The sequence below is a fragment of the Pseudoliparis swirei genome, chromosome 7 (assembly GCF_029220125.1).
Source record: "Pseudoliparis swirei isolate HS2019 ecotype Mariana Trench chromosome 7, NWPU_hadal_v1, whole genome shotgun sequence".
Taxonomy (NCBI): Eukaryota; Metazoa; Chordata; class Actinopteri; order Perciformes; family Liparidae; genus Pseudoliparis; species Pseudoliparis swirei.
This window is the reverse complement of record NC_079394.1, coordinates 1427323-1447079: the sequence shown is the minus strand read 5'-3', so window position 1 is coordinate 1447079 and position 19757 is coordinate 1427323. Positions and strand designations below refer to the sequence as shown.

At 45.8% G+C, this 19757-nt stretch overlaps 2 protein-coding genes across 2 annotated transcripts in view; one reads left to right on the top strand and one right to left on the bottom strand.

The window, feature by feature from the left end:
* The first annotated feature begins 558 nt into the window (after nt 1–558).
* On the top strand, nt 559–15704 carry thbs4a (thrombospondin 4a). The gene is made up of 23 exons (XM_056418256.1): nt 559–809; nt 3456–3653; nt 3750–3997; nt 4451–4553; nt 5234–5325; nt 5920–5971; nt 6057–6259; nt 6342–6479; nt 7064–7144; nt 7241–7387; nt 9788–9892; nt 9997–10104; nt 10882–11041; nt 12594–12712; nt 12789–12841; nt 12966–13050; nt 13672–13768; nt 13848–14026; nt 14236–14284; nt 14383–14579; nt 14754–14926; nt 15008–15147; nt 15226–15704. Exons 1-23 carry the CDS (start codon nt 731–733, stop codon nt 15273–15275), a joined length of 2856 nt encoding a protein of 951 aa, XP_056274231.1. The 5' UTR covers nt 559–730; the 3' UTR covers nt 15276–15704.
* Nucleotides 15697–19757, bottom strand: part of serinc5 (serine incorporator 5) — a 31074-nt gene continuing 27013 nt past the window's right edge. Inside the window, exons 9-12 of the mRNA XM_056418257.1 lie at nt 18920–18989; nt 18401–18437; nt 17857–17998; nt 15697–17290 (exon numbers count right to left, since the gene is read on the bottom strand). Coding sequence (XP_056274232.1) covers nt 17146–17290; nt 17857–17998; nt 18401–18437; nt 18920–18989 — 394 coding nt within the window. The 3' untranslated portion in view covers nt 15697–17145. The remainder of the gene's footprint in view (nt 17291–17856; nt 17999–18400; nt 18438–18919; nt 18990–19757) is intronic.

The window sequence follows — 19757 nt, the reverse complement described above, 5'->3', positions numbered from 1 at the left end:
GTTAATTTATAATGTAAGATGTGAATAAGAGAAATATGCATATGTAAAGCAGGTGACATTGAATTAAAGAAACAAACCACATATACCATATATAAGAAAATAAAAATCCAAATATAGAATGTGATCCCAATTAAAATATTGTTGTCCTCTGAAAATCATTTAAGCCCAAAAATGAGAGTGCATCAAGCTGCACTGAGTATATGCATAAACAGAAGAGGCAAGTACAAAATAAAATAAATAAGTTAATTTATAATGATGTAAGATGTGAATAAGAGAAATCTGCATATGTAAAGCAGGTGACATTGAATTAAAGAAAAAAAAAACATAAGAAAATAATAATCCAAATATAGAATGTGATCCCAATTAAAATAATGTTATCCTCTGAAAATCCTTTAAAGAATAAAATAAAATGTATAATGATGTGCATGTAGTAAAAGTCCTCCAGCTTTTACACCCAGTGACGACATGTGCTTTATGACTTGAGGGACCTATCGCAAGGGGACACTCCCTCAAACTGTTCAAAGAGTTCCTGCACTGTGCCACTCGGGGACACTCTGCTTTAAGAGCGCTGTCTCCACAGCACCATCTCACACCGTGCTTGAGCATCTGGATTTTTTCTTCATTCTGGGTTAAATTAGACGGTTTAATCCGTGATAGGTTTAAGGAAACTCCAATTCTTTCCTCGGGAGCTCTGCCTCTGCTGATGCGCGTCTCCGCCTGAAGCCGGAGGATGGGCGCGTGCGCCCGCGCGGCGGCTCTGGCTCTGGTGCTGCAGCAGCTCGTGCTCTCGGTCGCAGCTCAAGGCATGAGTAAGTACCTAATGAGGGTCATTCTTCTATTCTTTGACTTTTTTTTGTAGGATTTGCCCTCCAGGATCTCCAGTTTGAGCTGGATGAGTTAATCAGTTTTAGTAAAACAGAACAAAATGTCAACTGAGAAAGTAAAAAACTTTGATTTGCCCGGAATTTACCCGCAAATGTTTCCACATAATTTCCTGTCACATGTATTATTCTTGAATTCAAGTAGTGTGTGTGTGTGTGTGTGTGCGTGCGCGTGTCTTTGCACGTGAGTGTGTAGAGAGTGTGAGCGTGAGGCAGTGGGTTTGTTCCAGTGGAAAGAGTTTACTGCTGCTCCTTCCTGCAGCTCCAGTCGACTGCTCTATAAAACACAGCGGGGCACATGCATGAACGTGCACACACGCACTCACACACGCACACACACACACACACACACACACACACACACGCACACAGACACACACAAACAGACACACACACTAAAACACACACTCTAAAAAGCCCAACTTCAAATTTGTTGTCCTAACACATTTTTTAAAGTTGAGTCAACAAATGCCTTTGAAAAAAGTTTAACTTACTCAAAATGTCAATTTCATTAATAATGAGTGGTATCCACTTAAAATGTTAAGTTGAGAAAACTTAATATAGTGGTTTGGGCATCTGCTGAGGTAACTAAGGCCACTGCGCATGTATATCAGTAAACACACACACACACACACATATATATATAAATACATATATATATATGTAAATACATATATATACTACTTTAATCTTATATTTTAAATAATAAAATAATATAACAATATTTTCTTTAGCCCCTGTTTAAAATACATTGGTTTTTGATACCATTGTTTGTTTATTATATTTAGATATGGATTAGATTTGGAAGGATATTGTCCATTGTTTAATGGCAGATTTGCTCCAGTTCAGGTTTTTGTCACTTATTGAATTAAAGGGAGCCTGTACCGTGAGAGCAAATGTTTCCCTGTATTTTGCTCAATTTATTTATTTAATTTAACAGACTATGAAGATTGAAATACTATAATACTAATGTGTAGGAGGTGACTCTTGTATGAAAGTGGTATATTTTAGTTTTAAAAATCTGCATAAAAATGTCTTTTGACTTTTAAATTGTATTGTTACAGAATGGGAAGAAAAAAAGAAAATTTAAAAGAGGCGGTGAATATTTATTATAGTCTCTGTATGCTTGTTTTTGTGTAGAATACAGACCCGGAGGAATCTTACGTGAAAGGAGTTGGACTGGGAATACTGCAGAGTGGGTGGAGCGGGGGTGTGGTTCAGGGAACGGTGTCTGATTGTCATCAGCTGGACTGATTGGTAATCAGATTGGTAATCAGTCCAGCTGATGACGATCTGTGTTGGTTATCTGAGTCTGTCTCCATAAAGGAGCTGGACAGACAGGAGAGGAGCGTGGAGAGCAGAGACACAGTCTGCTGTCGGAATAAACCTTATTACCGAATATCCCTCTGGCTACTTGTTGCTTATTGGTGGATTAGGGGGGGGAAACCTACTCGTGACGGCTACACACGTGTCACAACCATGTTCCAAAGCTTGTTTCAAGGCCATGTTTAGTTATTGTTAATAAACATTTTGTGTTTGAAGAAGTTTGTTTTCTTTAACTGTTGACTTTTCCAAAGAAAACGGTGTACATTTTTAATTAATTTAAATGAAGGCAACATTGCAAAGAATGTTGAGTGTACTCAAATAATGGGCAGTGAAATTTAGAAACAAAACATTTTAAGTTAAAAGTAAGTTCTCTCAACAAAACATTTTAAGTTAAAAGTAGGTTCTCTCAACAAAACATTTCTCAACAAAAAATGTTAAGTGCTATTGATGTATGTTTTTAATCTTCAAGAACACACAATTTAAAGTTTCTCCAATTTAATATTTTAAGTGTTCTGAACTTAAGTACATGAGTAGATGTAACTATCAAATGCAATATTTTAAGTAGTGTTAACTTAAATACATAAGTACGTCTGAATAGTAATGTTACGTTTGACAAACTTAAGATATCACTTTGAGTGAACTTCTTATCATAAGTTGACAACACATTAGCCCTTAGTTGAGTGAACTCAAAAAGGCTTTGCAGCTGGTTGCCTCACTTTTTTAAGTTGACTCAACTTTTTTTTTTTTAGAGTGCAGGTAGCACACATAATAAAGTCCTATAGTGCTATAGTAACTCAGCAGTATAAATCTGTAGTACTCATTGGTATCAAGACACACACACACACACACACACACACACACACACACACACACACACACACACACACACACACACACACACACACACACACACACACACACAAACACAAACACCAGAGTACTTCCTGTTGGTGAAGATTCCCTGAGCTCCTGCCTCACTGTGGACTGACCCCTCCAGCTGAGTTCCACTGGGCCTCTTCTCTGTCACAGTGACGGCTCAGTGTGTGTAGATCAGTGTGTGTATCTCAGTGTGATGCAGGTGTTTAACGGGCTCTGTGTGTAGAGCAGTGTGTATATCAGTGTGTGTATCTCAGTGTGTGTATCTCAGTGTGATGCAGGTGTTTAACGAGCTCTGTGTGTAGAGCAGTGTGTATCTCAGTGTGTGTATCTCAGTGTGATGCAGGTGTTTAACGAGCTCTCCTCCGTTAGTCTACGACCTGCTGGTGTCTCCAGACTGCCTGCCAGACTTGCTCCAGGGAAGCCTGAAGAACAAAGGGCGAGATGAGGCCTTCCTCCTCTCGTCCTTCCGGCTCCACAGCAAGGCCCCCACCCCCCTCTACAGTGTCATCAACCCCAAAGACAACACCAAGTACCTGGAGGTCAGCGTGCAGGCCAAGATGAGCAAGGGTGAAATATTCTATTAAACACATCGGTGCGACGCAGACTACGTCATCGGCTTTCTGTTTGGACTCGTCTTTCATTCTCGCTTCTCTCCATCTCAAGTCACCATTCGCTACCAGAGGACCGACGGCAGATTCGTCACGACCGGTTTCAAACACGCTTCCCTGGCAGACGGCCGAGACCACCACATGATGCTGCACGCCAGCGGTCTGCAGGGCGGCCCGCCGCGCCTCGACGTCTACGTAGACTGCCGACTGGTCCACAGTCTGGAGGATCTGCCCGCTGCGTTCGGGTCGCTCCCTTCTGGTCCCAACAAGATCGCACTTCGGACCCTGCAGTCCAGCGCACAGGTGGATCAGAGCTTCACGCTTCAGAGTCATTTCCCATTTGATAGGAGAGATGTATGCAGCGCCGCCGCTACGCGCTGAGCGTAGGGCACCGAGTCCTGAGGGGGCGCCAGAAGATAGGCAACTAAAAAAAGCATCATAATTATAATAATTAGAATGCCGATATTATTTCAGTATAGAAATATTAGGCACATTTTAGGCATGTATATCACAAAACAGGCAGAACAAGAGATATATTTAATTGCTCAAAAAAAGTTACGATGGTCCCCCCCCTCCAAATACAAATACACATTCAACTTCCCGCCGCTCGCCGCGGTGCCCTTTCCTATCATGAAGGAGTTATACTTAGGGCGAGCAGCGGCACTGTGTACATGCTATACAGCCCTAATATTACTGTGTTTATATAAATAACTAGACAGGCCACATGTACGTCACTCCAGCTTGTTTGTTTGTCAGGATGAGCTGACGGACCTGAAGCTGGTGATCGAGGACACCGTGGACAACGTGGCGACGCTGCAGGACTGCAGCACGGATCAGAGTGAATCCCTGCAGCTGCTGAGTGAGTCGGACATCACATCTTCATCAATCAATCAATCAATCAATTAAACTCTTATTACAGACTCAAGGTCCATAGTGCAAAACATTAAAATATAATAAATACATACAAAACTACAAGTAGAACACACACAGAACTACACATGCTTTACACATAGACAGCTGTACCAGTGTCTCCACAGCTGGGACCAGTATCTGTAGTGTGAATTTTATATTTGATAACAACATGATCTCGTTTCCTGAGTCATCGACCCGGCAGATAAACTTGTGCATTACATTTCTTAAAACCGCGTTAAATGTGTCGACTCCTGCAGCCGCAGACATCTCAGTGGACTCGTCCACCTTTCAGTCTTCGTAGGTTTGCTTTTTTGTAGTTGGCCCACCAGTGTGCCGTGTGCAGAGGTGTGCAGTACGCTGTGAACAGAGACGTCTTCACTTCGTTTTACACAGAGCAAACCTGCGCGTGGGAATGTTTGCTTGCGCATAAATCTTTCCACATTGCCGATAGACGTCTTCGTCATCGGTCGTCTGTGCTGTGATGAAATGTCCTAAATATTTGATCTAGTCATTAGATCATTTAAAATCAGGGAATTTAACATTTTTGTCCTCTTTTGTTCATCACAAATGAAAGCGGCAAGATGTGGGCCGCGTATCTAAGGCTCTCTTTCTGATTGGTCCCCTCAGGCATCCAGGGAGGCCGGCCGGCCCACGACCAGGCCGCCATGCGGGAGCTGAAGAGCATGGTATCTGAGATGAAGGAGCTGCTCCTCAAGCAGGTACCCCCGCTCTGAGTCCATGTGTGTCTCACATGGGTAACTCCTGATGGAAAGAGAAAACACAACATTTAAACATGTTATTTCTCATAAACAGTCCCATAGTGTGCCACCTGCTCCTTTTTAAGACCAGGTTTATGCGGAGATAGGTATCTACTTTAAAAGTGGAAGAATGTGGGCTGATCCACAACCATTTGGATTTTTTATTTGTACTCGGGATAAGATTGCTTTGCAATAAAATCAGCAATTTGTGATAAAAAGTGAGGATCCAGACTGTGAGGACCTGCCGGTGGTCTCTTGTCTTAACGTTGACAACAGACAGCTGAGTAGAAACTAAACTCCTCTCAGCAGCAGATGGACGTGGTTGATATTCAACGTTCTTTTAAAGCAGAAGGATGCGTTAAGGCATCAAAAGATAATCCTTTACATAAGAAACAGATCACCAGCGCTCGCCTTAGCAGACACACGTTTCATAATCTAATTCAGGGATTCAAAAGGCGTTCAAACATAATCTTGTGATTTGCCTCCAGGGATATAATCTGTAAAGCAACACAACAGTTTGTCCCAACTGACACTTCTTCACTGTGTTTCTTTAAGATTAAGGAGACAACTTTTCTGAGGAATACCATCACAGAGTGTCTTCCCTGTGGTGGGTAGTGTGAGCCTCCTGATCGTGAGTATTCAGACGCCACTGATGAGCGGCGCTTCCACCAGGTGCTCTCACCTGCCCACAGGTCTCGGGGGCAATCCGACCCACCCGGGTCCGACTCCCAGTCCCGCGCAGTCCGTCCTGCAGCCCCAGCCTCTGACTCAGTGCCCACCCGGCGCCTGCTTCAGACAGGACATGTGCGTCCGCTCCGAGTCCGGGGGGTTCCGGTGCGGCCCGTGTCCCGACGGGTACGCAGGAGACGGGGCGCACTGTGACGACGTCGATGAGGTCCGTATGATTTGATTTATTCGTCACGCTGGTGGGAGCAGCGATGGTGATCCCCTGCTGGTGTTTATGTCATGTGTCTTAGTGCCAGTTGCATCCGTGCTACCGTGGCGTCCGGTGTGTAAACACTGCTCCGGGGTTTGGCTGTGAGGCCTGCCCTGTGGGGTACAGCGGCCCGGAGATCAGTGGAGTCGGAGTTTCCTACGCCGAGTCCCACAAACAGGTACAGCAAACACAACGCCGGACCCAAAACACTGCAACTGTTTGATCGGCTGCAGCTCAGGGGGGTCAGGGGGTCGTCCTGCAACCCCAAGGTCGTCGGTTCGATCCCCGCTCTCCCCATTAGTTGAAAGTCTAAGTGTCCATGAGCAAGGCACTGAACCCCCAGCTGCTCCCCGGGCGCATCACTGCAGCCCACTGCTCCTTCATGACTGAGGAGGGGTTAAATGCAGAGGATACATGTCGTTGCCTGTGTACCTGGACTCTGTGTACCTGTACTCTGTGTACCTGTACTCTGTGTACCTGGACTCTGTGTACCTGGACTCTGTGTACCTGGACTCTATGTACCTGGACTCTGTGTACCTGGACTCTGGGTACCTGGACTCTGGGTACCTGGACTCTGTGTACCTGTACTCTGTGTACCTGGACTCTGGGTACCTGGACTCTGGGTACCTGGACTCTGTGTACCTGTACTCTGTGTACCTGGACTCTGTGTACCTGGACTCTGTGGACCTGAGGCAAGGTACTCTGTGTAGTGACAACAGATTGAATCCAATGTGAAGTCTTTCTTCTCTCTGTTCTCTCCAGGCGTGTCACGATATCGATGAGTGTCTGGGTCCGACAGTGAACGGAGGCTGCGCTGCCAACTCTCGCTGCTCCAACACGGACGTGAGTCCTTGGAACTCTCCTCTCGAGGACGGAGACGCCACGCCCTCTCCCCGCAGGAGGACCGCGTTGTGACTCGCTCTCGTTCTCCCCGTGCAGGGCTCCTTCCGCTGCGGAGAGTGTGACACCGGCTTCACCGGAGACCAGACGAGGGGCTGCACGAGGCTTTGCCCCGACGGGCGGCCCGACCCGTGTGACGCCCACGCCCAGTGTGTCGTGGAGAGAGACGGCAGCGTCAGCTGTGAGGTCAGAGAGCGCACCGACGTCATACTGGCTGTTTACGCATCACCGGGTCACGGTTGTGCCGCTCCTCATGGGGCGGCTGCAGCTCAGGGGGTCAGGGGGTCGTCCTGCAACCCCGAGGTCGTCGGTTCGATCCCCGCTCTCCCCATTAGTTGCGAGTCGAAGTGTCCATGAGCAAGGCACTGAACCCCCAGTTGCTCCCCGGGCGCATCACTGCAGCCCACTGCTCCTTCATCACTGAGGAGGGGTTAAATTCAATTCAATTCAATTCAGTTTATTTGTATAGCCCAATTTCACAAATTACAAATTTGTCTCGGAGTGCTTTACAATCTGTACACATAGACATCCCTGCCCCAAAACCTCACATCGGACCAGGAAAAACTCCCAAATAACCCTTCAGGGGGAAAAAAAGGGAAGAAACCTGCAGGAGAGAACAGAGGAGGATCCCTCTCCAGGATGGACAGATGCAATAGATGTCATGTGACCAGAAGGACAGATTTAGAGTTAAAATACATTCAATGAATGTGACAGAGTGTATGAATAGTTCATAGTAGGCATATTCCACGATGGAGACCTCCACGATCCATCAGGCAGATGGAGGTAGAGAGGAGGAGTGGGCGGAGTCTCAACAGTGGGCGGAGTCTCAACAGGACAGTGGCGTAGTCAGTAGCAGGAATTCCACGACCCAGACCTCGATGATCCATCAGGCAGATAGGATCTATGCCGTCTCATAGGGTCCGATGACCCCATGAGACGTGAAGTCACAAGGACTCCGGGGAGAAAGCAGAGTTAGTAACGTGTGATTGAGAGATGAACATTCATCCTTAAGGAGAGAAAAAAGAGGAGATAGGTGCTCAGTGCATCCTAAACGTCCCCCGGCAGCTATAAGCCTATAGCAGCATATCAAGGGGCTGGACCAGGTGAACCTGATTCAGCCCTAACTATAAGCTCTGTCAAAGAGGAAGGTCTTAAGTCTACTCTTAAACGAGGTGACTGTGTCTGCCTCCCGGACTGAAGGTGGAAGCTGGTTCCATAAAAGAGGAGCTTGATAACTAAAGGCTCTGGCTCCCATTCTACTTTTTAAGACTCTAGGAACTACAAGTAGTCCCGCATTTAGTGAGGCAGCTCTCTAGTGGGGCAATATGGTACTACAAGCTCCTTAAGATATGATGGAGCATCACCAATCAAGGCTTTGTAGGTTAAGAGAAGAATTTTAAAAGTGATTCTTGATTTTACTGGGAGCCAGTGCAGAGCAGCTAGTGCAGGAGTGATGTGATCTCTTTTCTTAGTTTTAGTGAGAACACGAGCTGCAGCATTCTGGATCAACTGGAGGGACCTAAGAGATTTATTAGAGCAGCCTGATAATAAGGAGTTGCAGTAATCCAGTCTCGAAGTAACGAACGCGTGAACCAATTTTTCTGCATCTTTTGAGACAAGATGTGCCTGATTTTGAAATATTACGTAGATGAAAGAATGCAGTCCTTGAGATTTGCTTTACGTGGGAGTTAAAGGACAAGTCCCGATCAAAGATAACGCCAAGATTCTTTACAGTGGTGTTGGATGCCAGGGCAATGCCGTCTACAGAATCCACATCACCAGATAATTGATCTCTGAGGTGCTCAGGACCGATTAAAATTACTTCGGTTTTGTCTGAGTTTAACATCAAGAAGTTGCAGGTCATCCATGTTTTTATGTCTTTAAGACATGCTTGAATTTTACCGAGTTGGTTGCTCTCCTCTGGTTTTATCGATAAATATAGTTGAGTATCATCTGCATAACAATGAAAGTTTATGGAGTGTTTCCTGATAATATTGCCCAAAGGAAGCATGTATAAGGTAAATAAAATTGGTCCAAGCACAGAAATGCAGAGGATACATGTCGTTGCCTGTGTACCTGGACTCTGTGTACCTGGACTCTGGGTACCTGTACTCTGTGTACCTGGACTCTGTGTACCTGGACTCTGTGTCCCTGGACTCTGTGTACCTGGACTCTGTGTACCTGGACTCTGTGTACCTGTACTCTTTGTACCTGGACTCTGTGTACCTGGACTCTGTGTACCTGGACTCTGTGGACCTGGACTCTGTGTACCTGTACTCTGTGTACCTGGACTCTGTGTACCTGTACTCTGTGTACCTGTACTCTGTGGACCTGTACTCTGTGTACCTGGACTCTGTGGACCTGGACTCTGTACCTGGACTCTGTGTACCTGGACTCTGTGTACCTGGACTCTGTGTACCTGGACTCTGTGGACCTGGACTCTGTGGACCTGGACTCTGTGGACCTGGACTCTGTGTACCTGGACTCTGTGCAATGACAATAGATTGAATCCAATCCAATTACATCATCATGATAAGAAGTCATAACGTGACTTCTTCTTCTTCTTCTTCTTCTTCTGTGTGTTAGTGTGGCGTTGGTTGGGCAGGTAATGGCTATGTGTGTGGAAAGGACACCGATATCGACGGATACCCTGACGATAAGCTCCAGTGCAGAGACAACAACTGTAAGCAGGTACTCACTTCAACAGCCCGACCCTCTCGTGCATTTACTTCACGCTGTATGATTCATTAATATGTGTGTGTGTGTGTGTGTGTGTGTTGCTCTGTTGTTTCCAGGACAACTGTGTCTTTGTGCCAAACTCTGGCCAAGAGGACGCAGACAGGGACGCGCTGGGTGACTCCTGTGATGACGATGCAGACAGCGACGGCATCACTAACGTCGATGTAGGTCACTTGTGTCCTCAGGACCAGCAAACACGCATTGATGGGATCTCATGGTCGGAAGAGCAGGAACTCAACTCACTCTCTTGAGCCCATCATGAATAATGTGGGCTGCTATGAGCACACAAACACATTGTTTATCACATGTTATGAGATTTAATGATTTGGTTTATTATAAAATAATGCAGACAATGTAAGAGCTGAAGCAAAGTCACTGCAGACTGTGCACAACGTTTATCTTTCAATACATGAGTGTAAATATGATTTGAGATGTTTGTAAGTTCACGGTACAAAAGGCTAAAAAATGAATAAAAAGATGTATTTCTGTTGTAGGAGTCCAACTATGGAATAATGTAGAAATGTTGAATTATTTATAAAACAATTCTTGAGTTATAAATGTGATTGAAATGTATTTATATGGAAGATGTATGTGGAAGTATGTCTGTATGTGAATATATATACATAGATATATATATATATATCTATGTATATATATATGCATGTATGTATATATATGTATGCATATATATATATATAATTTTTATATAATTATATATATATATAATTTATTTATTTATTTTTATTTTCTTTATTTTTTTAAATTTGTATATAAATTTAGGAAAGGAATATATAAGCATTTTTTGCTTCTATCTATACCTTTTCAGTCTTTTCGTTTTGTATATTATATAGAATAATATTGTCTTGTATTTGATTGACTGAATAAAATATACAACAACAACCTCTGCACGTTACCGTGAACCTCTGGTTTCTGTCCTGCAGGACAACTGCTGGCTCGTCCTCAACGTGGACCAAAGGAACAGCGATCAGGATCTCCTTGGCGACGCCTGTGACAACTGCAGAACACTTGAAAATCCCTCGCAGAGAGACACAGATCAGGACGGGCTGGGAGACGAATGTGATGACGATATGGACGGGGACGGTAAGCGTGTTTGTTGTTGTACCACAGTCACATTACTCTTGTTGTCCCATAGCTGTGTGGTCGCTGTACTTCACTGGGTGTAAATAGTCTCAATGTGTGTTAATGGTCACGAGGTTGGATGCTCATCACTGTGGGAGGTTATCAACTGGGCCATTGATGCTTAAATTGCATCAATTAATTCATTTCATTTGTAGAGCCCAGTTTCACAAATTAAAAATCCCCCTCAGTGCTTTACAATCTGTACACATAGACATCCCTGACCTTTGACCTTTGACCTCACATGGGATCAGGAACAACTCCCAAACAACCCTTCAGGGTAAAAGGTCAGAACCCTTGAGGAGAGAACAGAGGAGGATCCCTCTCCAGGATGGACAGGTGTCATAGATGTCATGTGACCAGAAGGAATCATGACACACTAATTAAAACACAGGAACAACACAATGAAGATGACAGAGTGGATGAAGAGTTGGGAGTCGGCATATTCCACCATCCAGACCTCCACGGTCCAGCAGGCAGATGGATCTATGACGTCTCAATTAGAGGTCATATATTGAGAATCCCATTGAGAAACCATGTGAGTAATAATTACATTAAATAAGTCCCAAGTCTGAAGGTTTTTCAAACCACAGCCTGTCTAGACGAGAATACGACCTCTACATCCTGTACGTGGGACATTTGGGTTTCACTGAACTGGCAGAACTTTATCCGTTCAAAGCCTCTTGCTTTCCTTTCACATCCTCTACCAGTTAGATCGTCTGGCTTTCAGGGAAGCATCATATATATATATATCAAGCCTCATTACAAAAACAACTAAATATAGAAACACCAGTAGAAAACAGTGTGAACCCTCCTGTCACCTTCACATGTACTAACATCTTTTACCTTCGGGGTCAATTTGACCTCAGTAGTTAAAACCTAGAGAAAATTATTCGAATTAATTTTATTTCCCAAGTTTAAGTGTGAGGTACTTTATGTTTGTTTGTTGATACCTAAACAGCCCTTTAAATAAATAAACAAGTTGATATTTCTTATATGTTTTACACAGTGAAAAACAGCCTGGGGTCAAATTGTACAGGACATTGAAAACATATCATCATGTGAATTTTATGTTTTCCCAGTTGTCCCCAATAAATTATGAAGTGTCATGAAATATGACTTCCCTTTAAAGCGCCTCTCGCGTGTTCCTTTAGAAACAGTCGTCACGTCTTTGTGTGTCCATGTTTACCGTCGTCGGCTTCTGTTTGTGTGCTGCACGTTGGGACCGTCTGTTGATCTGCGTTCCTTCTGGCGGAGCTCCAACCTCTCGATCGTCTTTCCCTCCGAGGCCGGACGGCTGAGTGCTCCGTCGTGTCTGTCTCCTCTCTCAAAGCATTTTTCCACAGCCGGCCTCCTCCAGGCATCGAAGGCCAACGGAAACTATTTCACCGACTCTGGCGGCGAGCGCTGCCGTCTGGCCGTGCCTCTGCCGGGGCGCGTTCTGTCAGGCCTTTTGGGATTTTCCCGTCAACATTTTGACACGGAAATAAAAGCGCTGAGCTGTCAATGTCCGCAGGCTTTAAGAATATCCTGGACAACTGCCAGCAAGTCCCCAACGCCGACCAGGAGGACAGAGACGCCGACGGGGTGGGAGACGCCTGTGACAGCTGTCCAGACGTTGCCAACACCAACCAGGTAACAAACCAAACAGCCTGACGGGCCGCCGGCCGGCGTCACTCTGACCCACGGTGATTGTTTCATCTCCCTGCAGTCGGACTCAGATGACGACCTTGTGGGAGATACCTGCGACGACAACATAGACAGGTAGACGCAGCCATGACCAGTGGCGTGAAGGTTCACACAACCAATCGACCTCTGGTTCCAGACCCACGGCCCAGATAGAACAACACAGTAAAGTAACAGCGGTGTAATGTTGTGACCTCCTCAGTGACGGAGATGGCCACCAGAACACGAAAGACAACTGTCCCACAGTCATCAACTCCTCCCAGCTGGACACCGACAAGGATGGAATGGTTTCAATCTCCTCATTCATACTTCACTTTATTGATCAAAGTCATCATATTTCATACGTATGCGTGCCGCCATGTCGACGGCTCTGCGTTTACCCTTTATTATATATTTCTTTATTCCAGACTCATGGGTCCATAAAACAACAAACACAAATACAACAACAATATATAAAATACAACACGAGGACACGGGTCCAATCATTGCAGCCAAAGAGTCACTCGGGATTAAAAAACATCCAAACACCATCGTTTGTTCCATTGCTTCCAGAAACAAGACAAACACTCAGTGCGTCAGCCAAGGCTTTTATAAATACATTCTCACTCAGTCGATATTTAAATGTATACATAAAATTCCTCAAAACAGCATGAAAAGTGTGATATATACTACACCAGGGGTCGGGAACCTATGGCTCTTCTGGTGACGGCATATGGCTCCCAGACAATTTTGAGTTGAAAGAAAAATATCTCCGCCCGCCCCCCTATAATTTAGCACCATGCAGCACAAGAAGTTAAAAATACTATATGGCTCTTAATGAAATATATTTGGCTTTTATGGCTGTCCCAGTCAAAAAGGTTCTTGACTCCTATACTATACACTCCGAACGCCTGATTTCATCTCGATAGGGAGACGAATGCGACGATGACGACGATAACGACGGCGTAACGGACGACGACGACAACTGCCGACTCGTCGTCAACCCGGAGCAGGAGGACGCAGACGGTGAGTCTCACTGTGTGTTTCTGGGTGATGAGCTCGGTGTGCTCTGTGCTCCCTGCTGAGCCGCCTGCTTGTGTTTCAGAGAACAACGTTGGAGACGAATGCGAAGGAGACTTTGACAAAGACAACGTGATCGATGTCATCGACCACTGCCCAGAGAACGCTGAGGTCTCCCTGACCGACTTCAGAGCCTATCAAACCGTCGTGCTGGATCCAGAGGGGGACTCTCAGATCGACCCCAACTGGGTGGTCCTGAATCAGGTGAGCAGTGCAACCCCCTCTCTGAGTTAGCCCGGGTCACAGTGATGCATCGAGGTCATACCTGTTCCGTCCATAGTCGTCACCAAATGAGTCTAGTACTGCACTGGTCGTACAATTTTGTTGAAAATATTTGAATTTTTGTTAGAATTCAACAACGACATCTGTAGTCCCGTAATGTGACAATAAGGCGGAGCTCCTCTTCCCGACAGGGCATGGAGATAGTCCAGACCATGAACTCTGACCCCGGCCTCGCGGTCGGTAAGCACAGAACCTCGTCGTCTCATCCTCATCGGTTTTTATGAGTATTGTTGTTTCTATCCGCCTCACCTGTACGGCGTCTTTCTCCTCCTCTGCAGGCTACACGGCGTTCAGCGGGGTCGACTTCGAGGGAACGTTCCACGTCAACACGGTGACGGACGACGACTACACCGGCTTCATCTTCAGCTACCAGGACTCCTCCTCCTTCTACGTGGTGATGTGGAAGCAGACGGAGCAGACCTACTGGCAGGCCGCGCCCTTCAGAGCCGTCGCCGACCCGGGAATCCAACTCAAGGTAGAGCGCCGCGTTCTGATGGCGGCGAGCTCCTCGGAGCCCTTTGTGGCTCCAGGACCCTTTACAGGAGGATCTGGGGATCCGGTGGGTGACTCTCTGCCTCCGAGTCACAGCTGGGGGAAGTGTGTTGACCTTCATCCTCTCTTCTGCTATCTGTGTCTTTATTACGACCAGGTAGTGAAGTCAAAGACCGGTCCTGGTGAGTATCTGAGGAACTCCCTCTGGCACACAGGAGACACCCCCGATCAGGTGCGGCTCCTGTGGAAGGACCCCAGGAACGTTGGCTGGAAGGACAAGGTGTCTTACCGCTGGTTCCTGCAGCACCGACCACAGGTCGGATACATCAGGTACACCAGGTCCACCACACACACACACACACACACACTCCGACTGTGTGGACTGACCGTTTCACCGCCTGCGTTCACCAGGGCTCGTTTCTTTGAGGGGTCCAAACTGGTGGCGGACACCCACGTGATCATTGACACCAGCATGAGAGGCGGGAGGCTGGGCGTGTTCTGCTTCTCCCAGGAAAACATCATCTGGTCCAACCTGAAGTACCGTTGCAACGGTGAGATCAGAGGCCGGCCCATCAGCGACGGAAACCCCCATGCCTGAGCGTTCCTTTCTCTTCTTTCCATCGCCACAGACACGATTCCTGCTGACTACGAGGATCTCACTGCCCAGAACACAGAGTGAAGCCAGAGGGCAGCGATCCATGAGGAAAACACTCGAGCCGCTGAAGACGTGGATGAAAGCAGAGCTGCAGACGGGGAGGGAAACAGATTATTGAGAGGGAACATGGACAGTTCTGGTGAAGGTATTTTAACTTTGACATGCGAGAGGAAATTCGGGAACTATAACGTTGGGCATTATATACATTACTTGTGTTTAACTGGAGATAGTACACACTTGTATAAATCAGCAGGTTTTGTGTTCATGCATTATCTCAAATGCAGTTATGAGCATTATATGAGTTCTGTTAAATATACAATAAGGTTTTGAATGTGTTGGAATTACAATAAAAAATGTTGCATTAAAGAAAGTCTTTTTTTTCGTCATGCGGTCATTGTTATTTATCTGTAGGAGCGAAAACTTCAACAAATAAAAAGACACCACGTGGCGTTTGATGGCTGTTTTATTGAAATCGTTACTGGTCCCAACGTGTTGCTGCGTGTTCTGGTGACGCTCAGGACTTTAGATTCATATCAAAGCTGGAGAGCACCGTTACATTTCTACATACCAAGAGTTAAAATGAGGAAATGTTTCCCAAACAACATCCAGTCAACAAAACACAAACTGAATGAATCCACAGAAGACTTTGAACATGTCATAAAATCAGACAAAGGGACATTATGATAAATTGATGAATGAGAAACAAAAATGACTTGCAGTCGACGAATAAATTGTAATTTTTTTACAATACAAAAAAAGTGTGTTGCACAGGAAAACAGGTGGTGGTTTATGTACATTTTAATTGTTTCGTGTTGAATAACTTGCTAATAAAAGCATTCATGCTACCTTATTCTGGCCACCAATATAAGCGGACACTTGAAACAAAAGCCCAGATAAATGTACAGAAACATCTGATTTAAGTGTTTGTGCATGCAAATACTTCATGTTCTCACTTCTATATTTCTGTTGCTGACCACTCAGTTTATTGTTGTCTGATATCTACCTTTGGCAAACATTCCTCATCTGTGGCACTGCAGCTCTTCCAGCGAGGCGACCACTCTAACATCACTCTTGATAAGGCAGGTTGATTTGAAGAGCACAGAGTTCAACAACAACAACTAGGCTGGACATGTTGTAAAGATGACACGGACTTTCCGAAGAAAAGATGTGGCTCAAAGGGAGCGCTGACGCTAATAAAATCTGGAACATCCTTGTAAATCGAAGTGGAAACTTCACAACTAATATCGAAAAGGTCTTTTTCCGTTGCATAGAAAACTTCTACAAAAGAGAGCAATATAAGAAAGCACACACAGCCTGTGAGATGAGATCTTAAACAAACAAACAAATCCAACTCAATTCACAAAATGATCTATGATACTTAAATAAATCATTTTTTCTCGTGACATTTCAAACCGAAATACATTTGTCCCAAAACGTTGCTACAACTTTGTGGTCCGACTGTAAACAACGGAAATGTCTCACACACACACACACACACACACACACACACACACACACACACACACACACACACACCTAAAATGATGAAGGGATCTATAAGGGCTGATGCTTCTCATGTTTCACCATTTAACTCCCAGGATTCTTTATGTAACTCCAAATCAATACGTAATGAGACAACTCCATGAGTAAGTGGTCATAGTAGATAAAACATTTCCCATTGAGATATTAGCGTTGTAAAACAAAGTAAAACACTAACATATAAAACAAAAGGCAACAGATGATCCTCCATGTTGAACACTGAGGGGAGGGCTGGGTTTGGGGGGGGGGGGTTGTCCCTTGGCCCAGGGTGGGGGGGGTTGTCCCTTGGCTCAGCGTCCGCCTGGCCACGCCCCGGGAATCAGAGGAGCCTGACTCTAGTTTAGGGGGGGGGCTCTCAGGCCTCAAAGCGCTTGGGGCAGACCATGGGAGCCACGAGGGTCCACATGTAGAGGGCGAGGCAGACCCAGCAGGAGGCCATCTTGATCCAGAACACCGACCAGCTCCCGTCCAACAGCTTCTCGATCTTATGGCCATCGTAACTGAAACACGAGAACGGAGGAGAGCTGAGCGACGACCCCGCCGTTCATTCACAGACGGCAACGCGGCCGCCGCCCAAACAAACGCGACCAGAGTGAAACGAATCTGCAACGAGCTGAAATGTTCGAGTCGGGTCAACGAGTTCCAGCTCTCCATCGTCATTTGATCCATAGTCATCACAAAGATTCTGAGTATCGCCACTTTAACCCAACCGACAAAGACCTGCGTCCTTTATCTTATCCTAATTAGAATAAAGTCACGACAGATATTTTTCATAGCAGGAGAAACAGAGACACACCTAATATATTAATAATGGCTCAGGCGACGAAGTGTCCCAAAAAGCCACAACAGGACCCTTGGAAGGGCTCATCATCATTTATATCAATAAATAGCATTAACAACTAGTCAGAATGTCTGATGTTCTTCCTGTGACTGGATACTTCTGACTGGATATAGTTGGTAATTATTTAATGTGCGGTCTTCTTCGTTCAGGCTGACCCTCCTCAGTGGCCGGATGCACAGAGCATTCCCATCCATGTCATTGAGCCACAATCTGAGCGTCACTCACTGGAACCAGTTGGTGACGGTCATCATGACGTACAGGGATCCCAGGAAGAAGACGGAATGGAAGTAGGAGTAGCTGTAGATGGTTCCTTCTCTCTCGTCGTACATCACGTTCTGGCCTCCGGCATGCTTCTCATCGTACTCGTCTAAAAAGCACACAAGAAGATGTGAGGGAGGGACACTTTTAATGTGATGAAATGCCGTATATAACACGTCGCCCCTCTAGACTTGCTTATTTATCCAAATAGCTTCATGTGGAAATATAATTCATGAATAACTTCGTTATATTTCCAGCAGAGGGCAGTGTCAGCCTACCCACAATTCCCACGTTGCTGTTGGTCCTGCGTCACTGTGTCATTTTACCCTCCTAGTAACAGTGACATCATCTCTGTTTGCTGACCAATACTTTCTCACCATTCTCGATCTGGCTGAGGAATAGCAATGAGCTGAGCCCCTCTGCAAACACCACCGCCTGTGCATATGCACACACACTGGCGGGGGGGACAAGACAGTCAGGGCAGATTCTTTATTTTTTTTACTTTCCTCACCTGGGTCATCTCCAAAGCAGAAACAGCAGCGAGCTCTCTGCAGGACGGATAAAAACAACATACAGGTGACCGGCTGGAAGAGACGCACATCTCCCTCGGGTCTAATTATCTTCATAAAATTATCTTTCAGAAAATGATTAGAATTAATCTTGTTTCTCAAGTTTAAGTGTCAGGTACTTTATGTTTGTTTGTTGACGACCTAAACAGCCTTTTAAATAAAAACATAAATATTTCTTATATGTTTTACACAGTGAAAAACAGCCTGGGGTCAAATTGACCCCAAATAACACCGATGTGTACGAGTTGTGTCCAGGACATGGAAAACATATCATCATGTTCATTTCGTGTTTTTCCAGTTGTCCCCAATAAATTAGGAAAAGGCATAAAATATGAAGAAAAAAAATGATGTCAAATTTTTTTTTTAGAGACGTCAAACATTGAATGGGGTCAAAGGTCACAGGAGGGCGAAGTGTCAGGTAGGTGGGGCGTCATGTCCTGGTCATCCGTTTACCCCCCCACCTCGGTCGCCGGCTCACTGTTCCTAAACCCTCGCAGCGCCGCAGAGCTCCTCCTGGTGGTGGAGGTCAGGCTGGAGGAGAGAGAGGAGAGAGAGGAGAGAGAGAGAGAGAGAGGAGAGAGAGGGGAGAGAGAGAGAGAGAGGGGAGAGAGAGAGAGAGAGAGGAGAGAGAGAGAGAGAGAGGAGAGAGAGAGGAGAGAGAGAGGAGAGAGAGGAAAGAGAGGAGAGAGAGAGGAGAGAGAGGAGAGAGAGAGGAGAGAGAGAGAGAGAGGAGAGAGAGAGAGAGAGAGAGGAGAGAGAGAGGAGAGAGAGAGGAGAGAGGGGAACGTAGAGGAACACAGACGGGAGAGAAAAGATGGAATCACATTCCTTTCATTTCAGGTTCCAGATTCCTGCAAAGTCAAATTCAGGAACCGACCACAAGAGACACGACGCCTCGAGCTGAAGGGGAACGGAGCCAGAGCCCAATAAGCCCCGCCTCTCCGGAGCCACAGCCAATCAGAACAGCCGAGTCGCTGTCGCTACGGCCGACAGGAAATGCTTTACATTTATTCACGATGCAGGAAATCAGAAGCGCTGGCGACGGGTTCAGTGTGAAGCGATGACATCATCGCCCTTACTTTAAGGATAGAGCACTAAAGAGAGATACGTTATGCGTGTGAGTGTGTGCGTGAGTGTATGTGTGAGTCTGTGTGAGTGTGCGTGTGTGAGTGCGTGTGCGTGTCTGTGTGTGTGTGTGAATGTGTGTGTATGTGAGTCTGTGCGTGTGAGTGTGCGTGTGTGAGTGTGTGTGTGTGTGAGAGTGTGTCTGTGAGAGTGTGTGTGAGCAGGGGCGGTTTT